The 22,235-nt window shown below is 60.5% G+C and overlaps 9 protein-coding genes across 9 annotated transcripts; 3 read left to right on the plus strand and 6 right to left on the minus strand.

The window, feature by feature from the left end:
- Window positions 1–96: 96 nt before the first annotated feature.
- On the plus strand, window positions 97–3,759 carry OT_ostta11g00410 (FERM/acyl-CoA-binding protein, 3-helical bundle; the record flags this gene model as incomplete). Its single annotated transcript, XM_003081794.1, has 1 exon — window positions 97–3,759. One exon carries the CDS (start codon window positions 97–99, stop codon window positions 3,757–3,759), a length of 3,663 nt encoding a protein of 1,220 aa, XP_003081842.1.
- Window positions 3,760–3,794: 35 nt separating this feature from the next.
- OT_ostta11g00420 (Haemerythrin/HHE cation-binding motif) lies at window positions 3,795–6,461 on the minus strand (the record flags this gene model as incomplete). Its single annotated transcript, XM_003081795.2, has 1 exon — window positions 3,795–6,461. One exon carries the CDS (start codon window positions 6,459–6,461, stop codon window positions 3,795–3,797), a length of 2,667 nt encoding a protein of 888 aa, XP_003081843.2.
- Window positions 6,462–6,698: 237 nt separating this feature from the next.
- Window positions 6,699–9,422, plus strand: OT_ostta11g00430 (P-loop containing nucleoside triphosphate hydrolase; the record flags this gene model as incomplete). Its single annotated transcript, XM_003081797.2, has 1 exon — window positions 6,699–9,422. The coding sequence occupies one exon, from the start codon at window positions 6,699–6,701 to the stop codon at window positions 9,420–9,422; it is 2,724 nt and encodes a 907-aa protein (XP_003081845.2).
- A 97-nt stretch (window positions 9,423–9,519) lies between these two features.
- On the minus strand, window positions 9,520–11,215 carry OT_ostta11g00440 (unnamed product; the record flags this gene model as incomplete). Its single annotated transcript, XM_022982945.1, has 2 exons — window positions 9,520–10,959; window positions 11,186–11,215. The coding sequence occupies 2 exons, from the start codon at window positions 11,213–11,215 to the stop codon at window positions 9,520–9,522; spliced, it is 1,470 nt and encodes a 489-aa protein (XP_022839891.1).
- A 154-nt stretch (window positions 11,216–11,369) lies between these two features.
- On the minus strand, window positions 11,370–12,332 carry OT_ostta11g00450 (unnamed product; the record flags this gene model as incomplete). Its single annotated transcript, XM_003081799.1, has 2 exons — window positions 11,370–11,500; window positions 11,567–12,332. The coding sequence occupies 2 exons, from the start codon at window positions 12,330–12,332 to the stop codon at window positions 11,370–11,372; spliced, it is 897 nt and encodes a 298-aa protein (XP_003081847.1).
- Window positions 12,333–12,413: 81 nt separating this feature from the next.
- Window positions 12,414–18,044, minus strand: OT_ostta11g00460 (Helicase, C-terminal; the record flags this gene model as incomplete). The annotated part of the gene is made up of 2 exons (XM_022982947.1): window positions 12,414–15,296; window positions 15,603–18,044. 2 exons carry the CDS (start codon window positions 18,042–18,044, stop codon window positions 12,414–12,416), a joined length of 5,325 nt encoding a protein of 1,774 aa, XP_022839892.1.
- Window positions 18,045–18,300: 256 nt separating this feature from the next.
- OT_ostta11g00470 (Tetratricopeptide repeat-containing domain) lies at window positions 18,301–19,452 on the minus strand (the record flags this gene model as incomplete). The annotated part of the gene is made up of 1 exon (XM_003081801.1): window positions 18,301–19,452. The coding sequence occupies one exon, from the start codon at window positions 19,450–19,452 to the stop codon at window positions 18,301–18,303; it is 1,152 nt and encodes a 383-aa protein (XP_003081849.1).
- Window positions 19,453–19,997: 545 nt separating this feature from the next.
- OT_ostta11g00480 (Tetratricopeptide-like helical) lies at window positions 19,998–21,071 on the plus strand (the record flags this gene model as incomplete). The annotated part of the gene is made up of 1 exon (XM_003081802.2): window positions 19,998–21,071. The coding sequence occupies one exon, from the start codon at window positions 19,998–20,000 to the stop codon at window positions 21,069–21,071; it is 1,074 nt and encodes a 357-aa protein (XP_003081850.2).
- A 67-nt stretch (window positions 21,072–21,138) lies between these two features.
- Window positions 21,139–22,143, minus strand: OT_ostta11g00490 (unnamed product; the record flags this gene model as incomplete). The annotated part of the gene is made up of 1 exon (XM_003081803.2): window positions 21,139–22,143. The coding sequence occupies one exon, from the start codon at window positions 22,141–22,143 to the stop codon at window positions 21,139–21,141; it is 1,005 nt and encodes a 334-aa protein (XP_003081851.2).
- Window positions 22,144–22,235: the final 92 nt, after the last annotated feature.

The raw sequence follows: 22,235 nt of genomic DNA on the forward strand, positions 1-22,235 counted from the left end.
AATAGTCAGTCGAACACGTCGCGTTCGAGGACGATCGAGACGGCTTTCGGGACGATCGAACGGCAACGGTGACGTTTCGAAAGTCGACGCGTCGCGATGGAGTCACCGTCGCGCGTGACGAGCTACGTCCCGGGAGACGACGCGATCGAGCGACACGGAGCGCTGAGCGAGCGGTTTCGGGACGAGCGCGACAAGCGGAGCGGGGCGATGCGGATGTTTTCCAGATCGGCGTCGAAGCGCGGGGATGGATCGCCGAATAGAGCGTCGCCGATGTCCTCGCCCGGTGTGGAGCACGGTGAACGCGGACGTCGGAGTGTCATCGCGGAGGCGTTGTCGACGCGCGGAGCGCTCACGACTTCGTTATTGAGGCTGACGAGCGATCAGACGAGTAAGAGTGTGAAGCTCAACGCGTTGATCGTTACTATGACGAGTGAGAATGAAGATGTCGCGGCGGATACATTCGCACACGGGGTGCAAAAGATGACGCGGGAGGTAATTAAGCGAGAGGAGTTGGCGGATGAGATGTATGTGCAGTTGGTTCGAGCGACGCGCAATATGGGATCGAGTCGAGGGGAGCGCAAGGCGTGGGAACTCATGCGTTTGTTTGCCGCTCTGTTCGCGCCGTCGAGAGATTTCATCGGCTTCGTTTCCGAGTACGTCAACGAGGTGTCCGAGCGCGGATCGAGTGAAGTGCAATCTGTCGCTCGATCGACGCTGGAGACGATGAAGCGCGTGAGCAAGAGCGCGATGCGTCGCCACGAGCCCACGGCGGAGGAGATCGTTGCCTTTGCTCGCGGTGAACAGCTTCGAGTGGTGATTTCGTTTCTCGATGGCACGTTTGAGGACGTTTCGTACGACATCACGACGACTGTTAAAGAGGTCGTGGGCGAGCTCTCTCGAGCGGTCAAATTACAAAATTACGGCTCATTTTCAGTGTTTACAGTGAGACGGTACTACGGGAAAAGTTCACCGTTGGTCAAGGAGGCATTGCTCTCAGAAGAGCACCATGACGTGGGCGAGCTCGCGTTTCTCAGCGATGCATTGGGGGACGTTAGACAGATGAAGACCGAAGCGACGCCGAGCCGAGCGACATCGATGCAAACCGGACTGTTGTTCAAGAAGCGCATGTTCAGGGAGACTGACGAGAGTATCACGGAGCCGACGTTCATCTTGCTCTCTTACGTTCAAGCGAAGCACGATTTCCTCATGGGAAACTATCCGCTTTCGCGTGATGATTCCGCACTCCTCGCGGCACTGCAAGTGCAAGCGGAGGAGGGGCCACGCTTCGTGGACGATCCGGCCGCGCTCGGACAAACTCTCGCTAAATACCTGCCGCGCGTGATGGTGAACACGCGACCGACAGAGGAGTGGTCATCACACATCGTCGCTCAGCACGCCTCCGTACGAGGGTTGAGCTCGGAAGAAGCTCGTCAAGGGTTGTTGCGAATGATCCAAACGCTCCCGTATGGTCATTCCGTGTTGTTTCGCGCAAGACGCGTGGACGATCCGATCGGTTTGCTCCCTGGAAAACTCATGATCGGCGTCAACAAAAGAGGCGTGCACTTTTTCCGTGACGTTCCGATGGAATACCTCTACACAGCTGATTTGCGTGACATCATGCAGTTTGGATCTGCTCCACACGCGGTGTTTTTCAAAATGCGCGTCTCTGGAGCGCTTCACGTGTTTCAATTTGAGACGACCGACGGCGAGAATATCTGTTTGGCGCTCCAAACCCACATCAACGATGTGATGATGAAGAAGGTAGCGGAGAAACAGGCGGCGACGATGTCGGCCGCGGTGCAGACGTCTGAGACGCGACCAAACCAAGCGTCGTCCACGTCCGAGCTCGCGGAGGCTTCTGACAAAGCGTTCGTGGATCAGGCGAAGCGAGGAGAGGCTGACAGTAGAGAACTTCGGGAAATAAGAAGTAAATTAGACGAATTGTGGACAGAGAGAAAAGAGCTGCGGGCGCAATTGCGTGAGGTTACCGAAGCGTTTCACGAGGCGAGCGATAGATTGGAGAGCGAAAGAGCGAGCAAGTCGGACATCGTGGAGACAGTAAAATCACTCGAGGGGCAGCTGAAAGAGGCAAAGGAAGCCGCGATGTCGAAGGATTCTGTCACATCGAACAGGCTCGAGGACTTGAACGCGATTCAAATTAAGGAGTTACAGGATGAATTGACCATTGAGACGGAGCGAGCGCGCACGAGTGAGGCCCAGACGCACGAATTGCAGCAACAGGTGGTGGTTCTGCAACAAAAGCTGAAACGCGCCGAAGCTACGCACGCGGACGAGTTGAAAAGAATCACCGACGAGAAGAGCGCGGACGTCGGCGATTGGTCGAAAAAGTGTCACACCGCCGAAGCGAAGATTGGTGAACTCGTTGCGGAGATGAACGCGCTTCGTCGCGAACACGAGGAGCAACGAGCTTCGATAACAAAAGAAGTCATGCTCGAACTCGAAGAGCTGCGCGAACTCAAGTCAACTTTTGAGTCTCAGCAAGCCACCACGCGCGATCTTATGGCGGGTCAAACGTCGAAGATCAGGGAGCTTGAAGAAAAGTACACTTCAGAGGCAACGCTTCGCCGTCGATACTTCAACATGTTGGAAGACATGAAGGGCAAGATTCGAGTGTATGCCAGGACGCGTCCGCTCACGGCGATCGAGGCGGGACAGAATCAAAAAGTTGTCCTCGCGACACCGGATGAGTACACATGCTCGCACCCTTGGCGTGGAGAAAAGAAGGATCGGTCGTATGAGTTTGATGAAGTGTTCGATGCGAAATCATCTCAAGAGCAGGTGTTCGAAGACACCAAGTATCTCGTGCAGAGCGCCATCGATGGATACAACGTGTGCATATTTGCCTACGGTCAGACAGGGAGTGGCAAGACGTTCACCATTTACGGTGACGATGAGAACCCAGGTTTAACACCGCGGGCAATCGCAGAGGTGATGCGGTGCGTCCATCGCGATTCGGACAAGTGTTCGGTGAAGATGGAGTGCTACATGCTTGAGCTCTACCGCGACGACATGAACGATTTGCTCCTACCCTCGGGTACGGGCGAGATGCCGCGACTGGACATTAAGAAAGACAAGAAAGGCTGGGTGACCGTACCGAATGCCACAGTTGTGCCCGTAGGGTCCGAAGAAGAGATTATTGGCGTCATACAATCGGGATTGAAGGGCCGCAAGACAGCGGGGACGAAGATGAATGTTGAATCGAGTCGGTCGCACTTGATATTTTCTCTCGTCCTGGAGACCACGGACCTGCAAACGGGAGCGGTGACGAAAGGAAAACTTTCCTTCGTTGATCTCGCTGGGAGTGAGCGCGTGAAAAAGTCAGGAGCCGAGGGTGACACGCTCAAAGAAGCCCAGGCGATCAACAAGTCACTTTCTGCGCTTGGCGACGTCATCTCCGCCTTGGCTTCTGAGCAACAGCACATTCCGTACAGAAATCACAAGCTGACGATGCTTATGAGTGACTCGCTCGGAGGTAACGCGAAGACGCTGATGTTCGTAAACGTTTCGCCGACGGATGGTAACGTGGAAGAGACGCAGAATTCCTTGACGTATGCGACACGCGTAAGAACGATAAAGAACAACTCGACCAAAGCCGTCGAGAGTAAGGAGGTTCAGAAGTTGAACGACCAAATCGCGTTTTGGCGGCAAAAGGCGGGTGAATGCGAAGTGAACGAGTTGATGGACATTCGGGACGAGCGACGAGGGCTCGAGCAAGCGATGTCAAACCTTAGGACGTAACACGAGCAGCTGAATTTGTAAAAAATGCAATAATATCAGTACGTGAGCACGCGTGTGTTGTAGCTGCGACAGTGCGCGCACGCGTGATAAACGAAGTGAAACTTCGCGTCCGATTCTTTTCCACAGTCATTGCACAAAACTCTTTGCGTCTTATCCCGAACAGATTCCGGCGTGCCGTCATCGCTCTCATCCGCCAGAATCGCATCAAGCATTCTGAAGTACACTGAAAAGTCTCCGAGAGATTTGCGACACAGAGGGCACGTATAGTAGTGACGCGTATACGTGGCGAAACACGTCGCGTGCATCAAGTGCCCACACGGCAGTTCCTTGACCGGTGTCTCGGAGTCGGCGAGGAACTCCTTGCACACGGGGCACTCGCTATCCATCCCTCGCTCGGAGCACTCGTGTTTACCGTGCTGTAAACTCACGCAGGCGTTGCAATTCATGCAGTGGAAGAAATCGACGCCGAGACCCTTTCCTCGTCGACATACGTTGCAAAACGGGCAATGATATATGGCCACGCTCGAATTGTCGAAAAGATTGCACACTCGACAGTGATACTTCGCCATCACCGTGCTGCAGTTGACACATTTATCGTTCACCGGCTGCCTGGTCGAGCACTCGGTGCAAATCATCTCCTTCACCGCATATCTGTTCACGGTGTGATCGCTCGCGTCGTCGTGACAGAACCGACACGTAAATGCCTGGTTACAGCACGGCGCAACAATTTGGCAACGGCGTTCGTAGTGGCGGCAACCGTCCTTGCGCACCGCCCCTGCCTCGACGGGCTCACAAATCGTCGACGGGGCGCTATCGCCGCCACCCGACTTGTCCTTTTGTGCCTGCAACTGATTTCCGACGATCCATCTGGATGCCAACAAGTTTTGAATGAGGTAGGCTTTCTTCGTCGGCTCGATCGTGTCGTCTCGATTCACAGCGCGCACGGCGTCTTCAAGCTGAATCTGATTCATACGGAAAATATCTTCCCATCCCGGTCTAAACGTCTCCTTATCCAAGTTTTGCTCTCCTTTTCGAGTGCTGAGAAAGGCGTGCACCTGTTGCATCCCGTCTTTTGCCGCGTCTTCGATTGCGTCTGTCTTTACTTCCCCGTCCTTTACCCAGTCATCTCCAGCGGGCTCGATGTCCTTGCCGCTGTACCACGTGTTCATCCACTGTGCAAAGCGCGTATTCTGCGTCGCGTGCCGCACGGACGAAATCATCCCTTCGCGCTGGTCATCATTCATAGATCCTCGCACCCACATGAGCATCGAACGCAAGACTTCCGCTCCCGTTCTGCCGATGATTTTGCCCACGATTTTCTCCTGTTCCTCAAAGCTAAAGTGTTTCTCGAAGAGCGGCCAAAGCTCCGACTCTTCCTTGGCGACGTGCGTCTCGAGCGACACGCGCATGGCCACGCACGCCTGTTGAATGTCGCTCACGAGACCTTCTCGGAAACCCTTCTTCGAACCGGTCTCACCCATGACGGACGATCGCATTTCGGCGATGAGTTCGACGACGGTGGCGATGAGCGTGGCCTCTTGTTGGTGATCGAGTGTGTACGCATGAGACACGTTGTGCAGCGCGCTCTTTGCCTCGAGCGCGGGAAAAACAATGTCGTCCTCGGACTTCGAGTGCGCCTCGTAAACCCCTCGCAAGAAGACGAATCGCGCGTCGATCATTCGCACCAAGCGCCCATCCTCCGCCGCCGTGCCCGTGCTCGAAATGGCCAAAATGTCGTGCTCTAATCTCGCGAGTTCATTTCGAAGCGCGCCGTGAAATTGGAAGATGTGATCGATCGGCAGCATCTTTTGCACTTCGCTCTCCGTCGTCGTACCCGACGTCCCGGCGGCTTGACGGCGTCTCTTCCTAGCTGGTTCGTGCGTCTCCACGCGACCGCTCGCGCCCTCCTGCCCGGTCTCCTCCTCCGTCTTCTCCTGTCCCGCGGTGAACAGAGCGCGTAAGATTGGAACCTTCAGCGCGGCGTCGCGCTCGGTGCCCTTGAACGCCCGTCTCAACGCCGCCGCCGCGTCTCCGTCCGCCGCGTTTCCGAGTTCCCGCTCCAGCGCGTCCACCGTCTCGTCATCGCTCGTCATCGCCGCCCACTCCAGCATCTCCCGAATCGTCTTCACGCGTTCGACCGATCCCAAATCCCCTCCCAGAGCGCTCACGAACCGCCACACCATCTCCCCTTGTTCCCGTCGATCGAACGCCCGTTCCACGAGCGGCACCACGTGTTCGCTCTCCTTTTGCAAGTGCGCCTTGAGCGTCGTCCGCGTCGCGTGCGCGATCCGCGCCGCCTTTCGCACGCTCGTCGACGCGTCGTCATCGCTCTCATCCCTCGCTCCCATCCGCGCGCACAGCTCCAGCGTCGTCGTGACCTCCGCGAACAACCACTCCTCCGCCTCGTGCTCAAACTCGTACGAATTCGTCACGTTATCGATCCTCGTCGCGATCGTCGGGAACAGCACCTCGTCCTCCGCTCGCGTGTGATTCGCGTATCGCGCTCGAAACCGCGTCCACGATCGCAGCGCGTCCGCGCACGTCGTCGTCGTGGGATCATCATTCGCACCGGGCGTCTCTATCGCCGCGTTCGTCGTCGTCACCGCGCGCGCGATGGCGCTGATGGATTCCGCGACGTCATCGAGCGCGCGCTCAAAGGCGACGCGGAAGATCCCGTGCGACAGCGCCGCCGCGCTGGGCATCGCGCGCGGCGAACGCGCGCGAGACGCTCGCGTCGCGCGCGGGTCGAACCCCTAAACCCCTAAACCCTATACCCTATACCCTAGTTTCACCGTGTCGCCGTCGCGCGCGATGCCCAGCGCTCGACGCGCGCGATGGCGACGCCGGCGCTCGCGCGCGCGGCGATGGCCCGCGAACGTCTCCGTCCCGCCCGTCGTCCCGTTGATCGCGCGCGCGCGACGCTCTGGCGCGCGCGCGCGATGGATGACGCGTCGACGCCATCGCGCGAGCTCGAACGCGTCGCGGTGGAGACGCTCGGGCGAGGACCGAAGGGCGCGCGCGCGCTCGGTGGACGCGACGCCAAGGCGTGGTTGCGCGCGGTCATCGCGGACGTCGCGACGTGGGCGATCGAGAGCGCGACGGCGGCGGACGTGGAGGGGTTTGACTTGACGAGGGAAATCGTGCGCGCGAGCGGGACGCGCGGCGCGGCGCCGACGGCGGAGGCGGCGGTCGCGCGGGCGCATCGGGAGACGACGGCGCCGTTGTTTCGGGACGCGGCGTTGGGGTTGTTGAAGACGGCGTTTGATGGGGACGAGGCGAAGGCGCGACGAAGCGAGAGATTCGCGCGCGCGTGGGCGATGAGCGAGAACGGCGAGGTGCGGAAAACGCCGAATGGGTCGATGAGGGTGACCGAGGACGACGCGGCGGGTGATTCGAGGAACGCGGCGCTCCGCGCTCGGGTCGCGCGTCACGTCGACGTCGGTCAGGAGCTGTTGGACATCGAACGCGCGTGTGAGCTCGCGTCGTCGAGTTCCATGGATGAGTTTAACGGTGAAGCGTCGGATTTCGATGAGGAATCACTCGCCGAGCGGGAGATGCGCGCGTCTGGGTTGCGGCTCGTCGGCGCCACGCGAGGCGGCGACGGACGAGCGCTCTTGGTGCTACGAGCGACGGATGGGAAGGATATTCCCGTGAACGCGCTCACGGTGGGTGATAGGGTGACAATCTCGGCTGTCGGATTCGTGTCGGGGTCGTACGACGCGGACGAAGCGACGCAAGAGCGACTCGGCGATATCGCCCCGGCGCAGGCGACGGTTCGATTCATGGGGGACGCGCTGGGTAAAGATGCGATCGGACGATACGGCGACGCGGGTTCAATCACGCTCGAGTACGAAGGGGACGAACGGGCGCTCGCGACGTCGCTCTCTGGGCTGGAAGTTTGCCTGTCGCGCGCTCCGGATGAGACGACGTACGAGCGGCAGCGACGCGCGCTAAACATCCTCGCCTCCATACCCGCGGTGAAGCGCTCGAAGCCCGCGTGCGCGCGCATCGTTCGCACGATCTTTCACGAGAATCGCCCAACGCTCTGGCGCGACGCACGTGGTTTCGACGGAGGTGATGGCGTGCACGTCGAGGCGGTCGCGGCGGAGTCGCTCAGTCGTGTCGAACGACGGAGCGTCACGGGCGTAACGTTCGATAACTCGCAAATCTTGGCGCTCAGAGCGGCGTCGACGAAGAAATATCCCGTCGTCTGCGTGCAAGGTCCTCCCGGTACCGGTAAGACGGCAGTTGTCATCGAGATGATTGCGCAAGCGTGCGCGAGAGGCGAGCGCGTTCTCGCCTGCGCGCCGAGCAATCTCGCGGTGGATAACTTGGTCGAGCGTCTGGACGGTATCGACGCAGTGCGTGCGGTGAGATTCGGAGCTCCCGAGCGCATAAGCGCTGCAGCGCTTTCTTGCTCCATAGATGCCAAGGTGGCAGAGGCCACAGAGGCGTACTTCCAAAAGCAACGTGTTGATTCGAGCGAGACGTCGGCGACACTGCGAGAGTTGATGGAGAGATACCAGAAGGCGACAAACGTCCCCAGTGCTGTGAAAGAGAAGCTTCAAGGCGAGATCGAGGCGACAAAAAGGAAGCTCAAGTCGATTGTGGGCGGTGGCACGAAGCATCGGAAAGCGGCGCAGACGAAGATCGTTCGCGAGGCAAACGTAGTGCTCACGACAAACGCCGGCGCGGGATTGGATGCGTTGCAAACGTTACCGCCCTTCGATCTAGTAGTTATTGATGAGGCCGCACAAGCGAGCGAACCGCTGAGTTGGATTCCGCTCGTTCGTGGGAAGCGAGCCATCCTGATCGGCGACCCGTGCCAGCTCGCGCCAGTCATTCTCTCTCGCGAAGCCATCGAGGCGGGACTAGCGAGATCGCTCATGTCCAGACTAATGCCCTCGGCCGAGACGCTCCCGCTTAGAGACGACGAGAGCTCTGCGAGAGTGTCAGATGGGATCTTAACTCTGACGCTATCGACGCAGTATCGTTCGCACGAAGCGATAAGCTCGTGGTCGAGTAAGGAGGCGTACGCGGGGCGTCTACGCGCCGCTGACTCCGTTCGCGGGGCGCTGCTCCGAGATTTGCCGGGAGTGCAAGACACTGTGTTGACGCGGACACCCATGCTCATGATTACGACTCGATCGCCACAAGGTCGCATACCTTCCGAGTACAGCGAGCGGCGAGTCGGTGGCTCGTACATCAACGAGGGTGAGGCGAAGACTGCGATGGCTCACGTGAAGATGCTACTCAAAGCCGGCGTACGAGCGAAGGATATCGTGGTAATTTCTCCATACGCGGCGCAGGTCCGTCTGCTTAGGAGCATGATCGCGGTAACGTTGGAAGACTTCGCGGACGATCGGGTGGTTGATGTGTCATCAGTGGATTCGTTCCAAGGGCGCGAGGCGGAGTGCGTCATCATTTCCACCGTGCGCTCGAACGGTGCAGGACGAGTCGGCTTCTTGTCCGACAGCAGACGCATGAACGTCGCGGTGACTCGCGGTAAGCGACAAGTCGCCATCATCGGAGACGATCAAACGATAAAAAGTGACGACTTCTTGCGGAGACTCGTCCATCACATCGAGAGCGCTGGGCTCTTCATCCCTCAAGCCGAGCTCTTCTCACAGAAAGCCGAGGTAGTCGCCGAGCGAGCAGCGTGATTTATTCATTATTAGTATCAATAGCGACGCACGCGATGACATTGTTTAATCAAATATCCGTGATTCATTTCAGCGTATCATCATCTAAGGTTCACATTTAGAACTTCCGGCTGAATTCGTGCTCCGTCATTTTCGCCTGAGCGATGACACTCCCCGAGACGCGCGCGCCGGCGCTGCGTGCATCTCTCTGCGTCTCGACCAACTTCGACCGCAACTCTTCATTCTCACGGCGGAGATCTCTAATCGCCTTGCGCATCGCCTCCATGTCATCTCCGACTAGCACCGCGTCGACGTCCACGCTCGAATCACTCGGAGAATCAAATTTGAGTTGCATGCCTGACATGCCCGGAGAGTTCGAATCTGTCGAGGCGTGGGTCGTGAATGCGAGCCTCGTCGGCGCCGGCGACATGGAGATTCTTCGCATCGCTTGCTCAATTTTCTTGACAGAATTCGCCACGATCTCCATCTCCACAGAGCTCTCGCTCTTCGCCGATTCTGGTGACTTGTCTGACCCGCGCTTCGGCCCAGGCGGTGGCATAATATCGCCGCTCTTGCGCTTTGTCTTGGTCGCCGCCTTCGCCTGAGCTGCGGGCGCCACCGGTACCGGTACTGGAGCAGGTTCGGGTCGCTTGACCAGATTCGCAAACATGTACCCGCCGCCACCACCGCCGAAACCGTTGAGCGCGTTACCCGACATGTTGGCGAGTGCGGCTTGCTGCTTTTGCGCCTCAGCCTGCTTGGCTCTGTTGGCCGCCGCTGCCGCCCCGTTCGTGCCTTGGTGCAAGCGTTGCATGTGTGGCGGTCGCATGCTCGGTCTCGCGGGCGACGGCGACGCCATCTGCGCCATGAGCTTCGAGTAATAATCTCTTCCCTTCCAAGACTCGCGCAACTGCTCTTGCAAGCTCTTTGCGTGCAAGCTCTTCGCGGGCGACGGCGCGTAGTCTGGCAACATCTCGTTCGCAGCATTCATGAGCTGCTCGACGCGGCTGCGCACATCATCTACGGTGTCGTCCACGACATCGCCCTTCGCCTTTCGCTCCGCCACTTCTTGTTCGTAGATGTTCTTCGCGTACGCCTCGAGGTACGCCTGCCTTTGTCTCGGATTCCCGACAAACGCCGGAGACGGCGGCACCTCATCCGCGGCGACAGACTCCCAGCTCTGAAACTCACCGAACTTATTCGTCGCCTTGCGCTCTCGAGACGATCGTCGCGTGGCTTCGGTCGTCCCCGAGCTCCCAGATCGCAAAGAGGACGTCGACACGCCGTCCGCCCGCCCATCCGTCGACCCGGCGCTCGACCCTGAGCTCAATTTCCGCCCCACCGGCCCTCGCGTCTGCGGCGTCGGCTCCAACCCAGGCGGCGAATTCGACACCCCCGTAAACCCCGTGTCCTTGCTCACGTCAGGCACCGAGCTGAACGACGCCGTCGACGCACCGTTCCCGTTCGACCCGCGTCCGCCCGACGCGCGTCGCGTCGTCTCCCGCGCGCTCGCGTCCGAGTTCCGTTTCCCAACCGTCGACCGCGACGACCGCTTACCCTGCGCGCGCGCGCGTCGACGCGCTCTCGTCAGTCATTCGCGGTCATCATCGCGATCATCGACGCGACGACCGCGTCGGCGTCGTCGGGGGAACGTTCGAGGTTTTGAATCGACACTCGACGACACCGCGGCGCCGATCGCAACTGTCGTCGTCGACGCGCGACGCCGGACGCCGCCGTCGACGCGCCCAGACGTCGTCGCGCGCGATCGTGCGCGTCGCCCGTACCCGGTTCGTCGCGTCGTTCAGGGCGGGCATGACGATCACACGCGTCGATGAGTGCGGTGAGCGACATCAAACGACGTTTGGTTCCCCTTTGCGTCGCCGGAGCGGAGGCGGGCGCGAAAACGTTGATACAAGGCTGGGAATAGCTATGGGCTCGGTTGCGCGCGCGCGGCGCGGCGTCGGGGGCTCAGTCGGCGATCGGACCTTCGTGGGACGGACCTTCGTAGTAGCCGTCGACGGTCCAATCCAGGGCTTGGTCGTCGAACGGGTCGTCGACGTCGCCGCGGTTGATTCGCTCGCGCTCGTTCCACGCGCGCTCTGGTTTGAGAAAAAAACGTGTCATTCGTCAGTCGCTCGATCGCCTCCATGCGCGAACACACGCACCGTAATCCTCGATCCTCGCCTCGTCCTCGCTCGCGCTGTCGAGCAACATGTTTTGGATGCTAATCGGTAAGCTCTCGACGTAATCGTACGAGTGTATTCTGTAAATCAACTCTGGAAACTCCGAGACGATCGACCGCGCGTCGCACCGCGGTTCCAAGCTCGCCAGCTTCGCCACCGCGCGCTCGATGTGCGCCTCGATGTCATCCACTAACAACAGCGTCGGATGCCGCTCCACCAACGACGTGACGTCTCGACACAAGTCGCTCGAACACAAGACGTCTTGCAACGCCAACACGCGCTTGCTCGCGTCTCTAAATTCCAACCGCACAGCCCCTGGTTCGCGTTCGAACACGCTACAGACGTCAATGTCTGGCAACAGCGCCCGCAACAAATCACCGGCGCGCGCGATCGCGACCGGGTCGCCCAACTCTTCCCGTCCGCGCGCCCGCTCGACCAACGCCTTTGTCGTTCGATCATTCGCTTCCGCGTACTCGCGCCAAAACGTCACGAGCTCTCGTTCTTTGACATCGGCGAACCCTAAGTACGTCGTTTCTTCCGTCCGCGCGTCCGGCGCGCGCGACGCCGAGGCGCGGGCGCGAGGGACGCGAGAGATCTCTCGGTCGTTTGGTGGGCAGGATTCTGCATCCGAGCGGCGGCGAGACGCGCGCGGGACGACCACGGCGCGCGATGGCGGTGAGATCTGCCTCGCATGACGCGACGTGGGGATGGGTGGAGACGCGCGTTCGGACGAAACGCCGACGCGCATGGCGTCGGCGTGTGCTGCTTGAACATTCTATGGCGGCGCGTTACAAACCGGTTGGTGGACGCCTCGTCAGCGTTTCGCTGTCTATTTCTGTTTGAGCTTTGAGACGAAATCGTCCACGTCGAATTCCTCGGCGTACTGCGCCTCGTCCCACATCTCCTCTAAACCATTGACGATGTTGGCGAGACCACCCGAGGCGGCGCCGACGGCGGCGGCGGCGGCGCCCTTTGCGACGGGCTCGCCATCCTTGCCGAGTTTAGCGCCCTTCTCTGCGGTGAAGAGTTCGAGCATTTGACCGGTGTCCATGGCGCTCATGGATGCGTTGTCGGCATTCACCACGGCGTTCGCGACGTCGAGCTTGAAGCGCTGGAGAGACATGATCTTCTCCTCGAGAGTACCGCGGGTAAGAATGCGATAGACGTTCACCGTCTTGCGCTGCCCGAGTCTGTGCGCGCGGTCCATCGCTTGCAAGTCCTTTTGCGGGTTCCAATCGTGCTCGAGGAAAACGACGGTGTCGGCCGAAGTGAGGTTTAGACCTAAACCACCGACGTGCGTGGTAAGCAGGAGTACGTCGATGGATGGATCGGCGTTGAATTTGCGCACGACATCGAAGCGTTGAGACGGAGCAACGCTCCCGTCGAGGCGGAGCCAGCTCACGTCTCGCATCTGCGTTGTGAAGAGTTCAGTCTCCACCAGGTCGAGCAAGCTCTTGAGCTGGGAGAACACCAGAACGCGATGTCCTGCACCGGCCGCCGGATTCGGTTTCGCATCTTCACCGCTCGCCTTTTCTTCCTCTACGTCGACGCCAATGCCGCAGTCGATCAAAATCTGCTTCAACGCGTCGAACTTCGGCGAACGCATATCCGGATCAAACTTCTTGCTTGTCGTGTCGGAAACGAGCTTCGGGTGTGAGCAGAGCTTGCGCAGATACTGGAGCGTTTGGAACACGTGCGCCGCCGCGCCCTCCGCGTTCCCGCCGCCCTCGACGGCGCTCACAGCCGCTGACTTGGCGTCGCTTGACTCAAACGAGTCATACATCTTGCGCTGAGCCGCCGTCAGATCGACGTAGACGTCTTGAATAATCTTCGGTGGTAGGTCCTTGAGCACTTGGTCCTTAGTACGGCGCATGACGAATGGCATGACCTGTTTATGCAATGCACCGGTGGCGAGCGCGCCTTGTTCTGTTAAACCGCCGCCCTTCTTCGCCGCCGCCGAACGAGCGGCAGCGATTCCGTAAGTCGACTTGAACTCGCGTTCCGTGCCGAGGAAGCCAGGCATCAGGAAATCGAACAAACTCCAAAGCTCTACGACGTCGTTTTGAATTGGCGTGCCGGAAAGCAGCAGTCTATGTTCGGCGCGAACTTTCTTCACCGCTTGCGTGACGCGGCTCTTCGGGTTACGAATCGCGTGTCCTTCATCCAGGACGCAGTAGCACCAATCAAAACTATCGAGCGTATTGAAATCCGCGCGCAGAGACTCGTACGACATTATCACGATGTCATACTTACCAAAGTCCTTTTGTAACGCCAGTCGCTCTGGCGGGCTTCCCTGATACTCGAGCGGTCGCAGCACGTCCGGCTCCACGTAGAGGCTGATTTCGTACGCCCAGTGGCTGACGAGCGTCGTTGGACAGATGACCAAGTGAGGGAGTTTCTTCAACCCGTCTCGCTTGCGTTCAACCGTCGTCGCCGCTAATATGCATGTCGACTGCAGCGTCTTGCCGAGGCCCATGTCGTCCGCCAACGCACCGTGTAGCTTGAATCGGCGCAGAAAGGCAAGCCAGTTGACGCCGTCTTGCTGATAGGGGCGCAGCGTTCGGGCGCACTTGAAAGGCAGCTTGAAATCTTCAATCTTACTGTTGTCCAGAAGCGCTTCGAGAAACTCGCCGTCCTTGATGGACCGTTCCTTTTGTTTGTGAGTCAACGCATCAACAGGGGGCTTACCGGCCGCGAGCGGAAGCAATGGAACCAGGTTCGCGAACGCTCTTGTCGCCAAACCGCGAATACGTAAATCGGGATCGCTCATGCGACCCATGAGCGGTACGAGCAACAACACGCAATACGGTGCGAGAGCCGAGCCTAGATGCTTCACGAGTTCACTCGCAAGACCAACGGCGCCCGAGCGCTTCCACGTCTGAGACGCCGCTTCACCCTGCTCAAGTTTCGGCACGATGAAGTCCAGCAAAGCAGGAATGACTTGCTCTGGATGTTTTGATGCGATAGTGGCGACAGTCTTCGCCGCCGTCTTTCGAACGGCAACATCGCCGTACAACGCAGCTGGGAACGCCGCCTTGGTGAGGTCAATGATTTTTGGTTCCAAAGATACATGCACTTCGGGACCTAACACCTTGAGCAGTTGCAAAGCGTCGATGAGAGTTTGTAGCGCCTCGGGCGACGCCGACTCAGGCGGAGCTTGCGTAATTGGTTTGATCAACAGCGTTTGGAACGCGCTGATTTGTGCTAAAGCGTCCGCGCCAAATGTGCTCGACACCGCGCGAATCACAGCTTCCCCGCCGAGGCGCGCGACGGCGGCATCACTGATCGTTTCCTCTTCAACGATTCCCGCGACAGACTTCGTTTTCTTCTTCTTCGCGGCGGCGAGCTCCTCTTCGTCGATATCCTCCGTCGATCCTGCCTTTGGTGTTTCCGCCTCATCACCGCAAACCATCGCCGTGACGTTCTTCATCAGCTTATCGTTCGGTGACGGCGTTCGAGTGACGCAAATTTTCATCATGGCCGCCACGGAAGCCGCGGCTCGCCGTTGAAGCTCGACATCTCGCTCGCGGCGCACAGACGCCATCAAAGGCTGAATGAACGGATTGAGCTTCGGCGGCAACGCACCGAAACTTATCGCCGCTCCCGCGGCCGATGCGAGCACCGACCCGTGGAGTCTTGACTCTGTGTCTCGCAGTCGCTGCACAGAGGCATGCAACGAGCTTCTAGCCGATTCTACGGCTTCCTTGTCCGTCTGCGAGTGCGTTTACAACGAGCCGTCAGTCATCGTCGCGCAGTCGAAGACTAGGGGATGTTTGAGAACGCATACTTCTCTTCAGCCAATGCTAGTACTGAGGAAACCTGTGACTCTCAATGTTTATGTTGGAGCTGGACACGACGCAAAGTCGTCCGATGCACGAAGTATTGGGCACACGCGTTTCCACATGCGATACCCCGAGCAAACGCTCGCGTCGTCATTCACTCGTAATGGCGACGACGATACGAGCACGCTCCGAAAGTAGAAAAACAAGCGCGACGCGAAGAATGAAACAAAACATACCTGTGGAACAGCTGCTGAGAGCGTCGAAGCGGAATCTGCGCCGAAACCATCCGCTTCTGGACTCGGAACTTCACCCGTCACCGAGACTCCGTTCGTTGCGGCAACGCGCAAGAACGCCATGGACTCGCTCTTGACATACTTGACCATTTGCGCCACTTCGCCGTACGGTGTCGGCGACGGCGCGCTCGGATATGCTGGATTAGTATTTGCTAAAATCAATCCGAGCTGTCCGCCTGGAGCCTGGAGCGTCGGTCTCTGCGGCCCTGGCGGGACGTTGCGAAGCCAAAACGTGAGGAGGTACGCTCCTGCGAGGCGCGCCGTGGCATGCTCCGCCGTCAGCATGGTCACGGTGTGCTGCTCTGTCCGCTCCACCGAGCTCGCGCGGTTTTGCTTCCCGAACTCCGAGGCGAGATGCGCGAGACAATCCAAGCCTCGCATTCGTCCAACCGTTCCTGCGGGCCAATCCTTGGCCACCGCGCGAATCTCTCCTTTGACGCTCGGTGGAGTGGAGACAAAAATGAGCTTTCCCTCAGCGCGAGCATTTGTAACCGTCGTCACCAGCTCGAACCATTTACCACCGTGTACCATGAACGTGGCTTCGATGATGGCGATCGGCACGGTACGCAGAAGAGCGAGCCATGCCTCCTTCGCGGCTTCGGCGCTCGCGACGTCAACATCGAGAAGCGCACCCTGAAGCGCGTGACGCATCGCCGGCGCGCACGCTTCTTGCACCCACAACGCCTTTGATGAGTCCGGCTCTACCGTTAACAGCCGACAAAGCGTCTGCCAGACCGCAAAACGGACAGCTGCTATCGGATGCGCAGCGAACGGCCAAAGTCGAGGCACGACTTCGGAGAGTTCAACGGCAGATGCCGTGCGAGTGGATTCGAGCGCATACAGTTTGGCGATGAGCTTCATCACGGGCACCGCGCTCGGTGAGAGATCATCAAGCTCGTTAAGAAGATTCCAGAGCGAATGCAAGAGCTCGTTGAACTTCGGATGCGTCGGCAAGTGCTCTGCGGCCGGCAGCAAGGACTCCGCAGCGGCGCCTCGCACGTCATCGTCCGCATCCACGAGCGCCTTGATCGCTGCGGGCAGAGCGGCGGGCAACAAATCCAGCGCCAGCTCCGACTTCGCAGCGAGAATGTACTTCAGCGCGAGTAGGGCGGAGTGACGCACTTCCCACTCTGGGCGCGACAAAAGCGTGAGTGTGCATGCGACAACGGCGTCTACGGCAGCGGGCGAAAGTGGCAAAAGCGCCGCGCCGAGCGCTTGCGCAGACGTCTCGCGGACGGGTGCGACCGCACCATCGCCGGCAAAATCGCCGAAACGATCAAGCGCTAAGATGCAAAGCAAGCGCACGCACATGTCTTCCAACCAGTGCGCATTCGCATCCCGCGCCGCCTCCACGGTGCCAGGCTCGAGCTTGACGCCGGGCGGAGGCGCCCAAACCGCCGCGCAAGCCGCCTGATGACGCAAGACCTCACGCAGCGCCGCGGCGGCGCCATGTCGCTCCTCCCAGCCCTCGGAGAACATCATGTACGCCAAGGACTCGCACGTGCGCGAGAGAGGCCAACCGCCGGCGGCGACTTCCGCCTGCTCCTCATCGTCCTCTTCCGCCTCAGCGCGCTCACGCTCCAATCGAGCCTCTTCCTCGTCCTTCTTCGATCGCTTTGCATCCGCGGGGTCATGACCTTCGCGCAACATTCGTTTCGCCTTGCGCTTGAGCTTGTTCAGCTCCCGAGCGCTCAGATGACTGTAATCGACGTCTCCAGTCAAACCGTCGACCGCCTCCGCGGCGCTGTCCCCAACGGCCACCTTCTCCTTCACCGTTACCTTCCCGTCGTCCAACAGATCCTCATCTTTTACCAAATCGCTCATCTTCATGTTCTCATCCATCATCGCCCCTGCCTCAGGACCGAGCTCCATCCCGAGCCGCCTCTTTAGCGACGCCTTGGCCTGCGCCAGTCGCTCAGCCTTCGTCCCCGGTCCGTGCTCCAACGTGAACGCAGCTCCGCTCGCGCTCAGCAAGATCCCGGCCTTTTCCAGCACTCGTTCCACATCAAACTTTGCGAACGTTAGATCTAAGGCATCGCTCTTATCGAACGTCGGACCTTCTCCCGCCCGTCCGCTCGACGTCTCCACCTTTACCGCGGAGTGTTCGAATTCCTTCTCCGTTCGCTCTAAATCCTCAACTGTCGGGTGTTTCAGCCTCGACGCGATCTCGCTCATCGTCGCACTCGCTGCCGTGCGCGTCTCCCACTTCTTACTCCGCAAGTGCGTGCGCAATCGTCGTAAAAGTCCCGCGAGTTGCAGAGGATGTGATTCAGCGAGTTCACCGATTTGTCTCGCCGCTTCTCGTCTCGCGTCCGCGGTGCTCCCGGTGTCGATGAGTTTGATCAGGCGATCGAGGCGGGAGCCGCCAGATTCGGCGGACGCCATTTTGAGCGACGCGTCAACGGGTGACGGAGTGAAGTGACGAGATCACTAGATGATGGTTTTTCGGCTCGGCGCAACGCGCGCGCGAGGCGGTGGATCGGTCGGTCCGGTACTGGTCGTGGTGAGGTCGCGGTGTGGTGAAACCGTCTCGGTATTAAAAGTTATTCGTGAGATGACATCATTCGTGTTGAAACCGCGCGCGGCATTGTTTCCTGCCGATATGTTTTGTTTCGTTCGGCTGCGATGGAGCCGAGCGAGTCTAGTCGACGTCGTTGGCCGAGCTGCCGCCGGCACCGGCGCCTGGGAATCCGCCGGCGCCCGGGAAACCACCCGGAAATCCACCCGGCATACCGCCCATGCCACCCATACCCGGCATGCCACCCATGCCGCCGCCGCCCGCGACGGCGGCCATGAGCTTTTGGAGCACCGGACCAACGTCTGGATCCGCCATGTATTGCATCGCCGACATTGGGTTGGACATCATAGACTGAAGCGCTTGCATGACCTTCGGGTTTTGCATCGCCGTCTTGATCTCCGGGTCGTTCATCAAAGGTGCGAGCTTTGCCGCCATCTCCGGCGTCATGCCCGGCGGCAACGGCATGTCGCCCGGGTCAAACCCGGCTCCGCCCGCCGAACCCGTGGCTCCCGCATCTGCCGAGCCCGCACCGCTCGCCGCTTCGCTCGCCTTTCTCGCGGCCTCCGCCGCCGCGGCACGTCTTCGCTCAAGCTCAGCTTTTTGCTCCGCCTCCTTCGCCGCCCGCCTCTTCCCCTCGCGCACGTGCGCCTCGTGCACGACGGAGAGAACTTTTTTATGAATTTCCGAGTAATGCTCGTCGAAATCGGCGTTCAAACCCGCGGAGAGATCTCGGTTCGCGTCGTTCCACTTCCCGAGGTACCGATACGCCGCGCCTCGAATCTTCAACGCCTTCGCGCTGTCCGGATTCGCCTTCAACGCCGCGTCGCAGTCTCGAATCGCGGCCAGCGGCTTCTTCGCCCTCAACGAGCACTCCGCCCGCTTCGCGTACGTCAGCGGCGAGGGTAAAATCTTCAACGCGATCGTGTACTGTTCGATCGCGACGTCGTATTTCCCACTCGACGCCGCGTCCGCCGCCTTTCGCTTCGCCTCGAGCGCCGCGTTTTCAGATTCCTCGCTCAACTCCTCCGGCATCGCGTCCGGGCCCATCTCGAGCGGCGCATCGCTCTCGGCCACCATTCTCTCCGCATCATCCACCGCGTCATCCGCCGCCGGGTCCACCATCCTCGGCTTCGGCGCTGGAATCGTCGCTCGCAAATCATCGACGAGAAAATCCTTGAAAAACTTCATGCTCGGCGCGTCCAAGATCGCGCTGTCCTCTCGCACCGCGCGCACGAGGTGTCTGAGCGTCTCCAGCGTCTCCGTGTTCGCGCTCATCGTCGCGAGGCGTCGTCAGGGGTCGCGCGGGGACGTCACCTGGATGTTCTTGAACATTCTCGAAACACCCGGGTGTGCCGAGCCCCGAGGCTCGTCGAGACGTCCAAAAGTCAATGTGACGTCAATGTGAGACCCCATGCGGTGGACCACGCGCGCGTGGACGCGCGCGCGTCTCTCGCGGACGCGCGCGACGTCCGACGACGACGCGCCCGCGGAGGCGGTCGCGCGTGGGATGATTTCGTTCGCGGTCGACGCGTGGAGACGAGGTAGGCGAGGTCGCCTGCGCGACGGACGCGACGACGACGACGACGACGACGACGACGACGATGGGAACGTGTGACTGACGGAAGCTGGGATGTGGTTTTTATCGATGCGTGGGCGACCGAGACGCGGGACGGGGGATCTTGGAGCGAGGGGAGGGAACGGTGACGCGCGCGGCGGCTTCGGAGACGGATGCGAGAGCGCGAGACGCCGCGGGGCGGGTCTTGACGACGTGGGGTTTTCTGTGTCGTGGAAGAGGCGATGCGGCGAGCGCGAGGGATGCGATGGAGCGCGCGAGGGCGCTCGCGACGAGCGCGGGGGATCGAGCGTCGACGATCGCGATGTCGGCGCTGTTGGACGCGCGAACGAAGCCGACGGAGACGCCGTGGGGAGCGATCGACGCAATGTTACATGGAGGCGATGTCAAGGCCAGGGATGGGGATGGAACTCGGACGGCAGTGTTAGGAGCGAGAGCGCTGAGCGCGCTGACGCGGTTTCGACAGGCGGACGCGCTCGAGGCGGCGATGCAATGCGACGCGGTCGCTCGGGATTTGTCGGACGAGAATTTGGAGCTCGCGCAGGAATCACCCCACGGGTGGGCGGTGGCGACGGCGTTGAAGACGCTCGGACACGTTGAACGATTGCGAGGCGATGCCGGACGAGCTTTGGAGTTGTACGAGCGCGCGTCAGAGTACGCCGAGTACGTCTCTCGGAGTGAACACGTGGGCGCGATGGCGTCTCGGTACATCGCGGATGAGATCAAGGTAGATTGCTCGCTCGCACTGGCACAAGTCTACGCCGAGACGGGTGACTTGGAAAGCGCGGAGACCGCCGCGGCGACAGCTCTGAGTGGTGCGGAAGCGCTAGGTGATGAGCGACATCCGCGCGTCGGCGTTGCCATTGCCACGAGCGGCGACGTGTACGTCGCAAAAGCTCTTCGAGCGTCCACGGCGGAAGCGGGAATGGGCGACGGTGCCGGGGTCATGTTTGCCGAAGGATTGTACAAGTCGGCTCTGAAGCTCATGCACTACCCGAATCCTGTCGAGGACGCGCACGTGGGCGAGCTCGATTACGAGGCGAGACATCTGTGCGCTGTGCTGCACGCGCGATACTCGAGCATCCTCCGTGCGAGCGGGCCGCAGCGCGCGAGTGAGGCTGAAAAATGGTTAGCGAGCGCCAAATTCCTTTGGCCCGACGAGTGGGCGAACGAAGAGGGGGGCGTCAACGGCGTCGCCGTGGTCACCAAACTCGCGACCAAGCTCGGCGTGCGACACGGAGGAAGGATCGTCATCGACATGCAGCAGTTGACCCCCTTCGTTCTTCTCGAGGAGACGAAGCATAAGAGATCGAACGGATGAACGAATAGATGGGAACGCGTTTACATCGCATTTTGTTTGTAGTTTTAGTCGCAACGCGCGCGCTTAATCACGCCTCTCTCGATCCCGCTACGTGTAAGCGATGATGTTCTCTCTCCGCCTTGGTGAATCCAAGCTCGCGGTAATTCACGCGCGACTCCGCGCTAGCAGTGCCAATCGGCGAGCGCGCTATCTTCACCGACGGTCCGCTCAAAATCGCGCTTAAATCGCCCCCGGCTTCGGCGGCTCGCATAGCCGCCTCGAGTTTCGCCTCAAAGTCCAAAGCCTCGCGCGCCGGGTCCATTCGCGGACGCTCCACGGTCGCGTACTTCTCGGGAGATTTCACCTTGAGTTTCCCATCGAACGCTCTCCTCGGCACCGCGCGCTCGAGCGGCTGTTTCTCCACGGGCGTGTTCGGCGCGCGCGTCGCCGCTTCGAGCGCCCGCGCGACGGCGCGCTCGAACGCGTCTTCATCTTCCTCGACGTGCACCGTCTCCAGCGACGGCGTCGTCGTCATCGTCTCCACCACGCCCATCTCCACCAAATCATTCGTCGTCGCTTCTTCCGACGCGGTCGTCGTCACCTCTGGCGCGCGCGTCGCGTCGTCCGCCGCGCGCGCGACGCCTCCGCCTCGCGCCGCGAGCATCCGCCCCACGTCCACCCCTCGCGCCGCCGCGTCGAGCGCGCGCCGCACGCGCGCCTCGTGTAACGCCGCGCTTCCATCCTCGACCACGGGCGCGTCGTCGTCGCCGTCGTCGTCGCCGTCGTCGTCCCGCGTCACGCGCGGCGCCCGCGCGCGAATCGTCCCATTCATCGATTCCACCACCGGCACCGCTTTCGGCACCGCCATCGTCGACGCCGTCGACGCCGACGCGCGCGCGAGACCGACCGCCGCCCCCGTGGGCCTAAACACCGCCGCCGTCGGGGACGCGATGAACGGAAACGCCCTCGACGTCGACCCATCGTCCGACCATTCCGTCGTCCCCCTTTCGCGCGACCATCGCGCGCGATCGACGCCGAGCGGCGAGACGCTCGCGAGATCGAACAGGGCGCTCGTGGATTTTTCGCTCGACATCGTCCCGGTCGCCCGCGCGCGTGGCCCCGATCGTCGCGCGCGCGTCGACGCGTGACGATTCGCGTCGCCATCGCGCGCGGTCGCGGGCGCGC

Source organism: Ostreococcus tauri, assembly GCF_000214015.3.
Source record: "Ostreococcus tauri WGS project CAID00000000 data, contig chromosome 11, whole genome shotgun sequence".
Lineage (NCBI taxonomy): Eukaryota > Viridiplantae > Chlorophyta > Mamiellophyceae > Mamiellales > Bathycoccaceae > Ostreococcus > Ostreococcus tauri.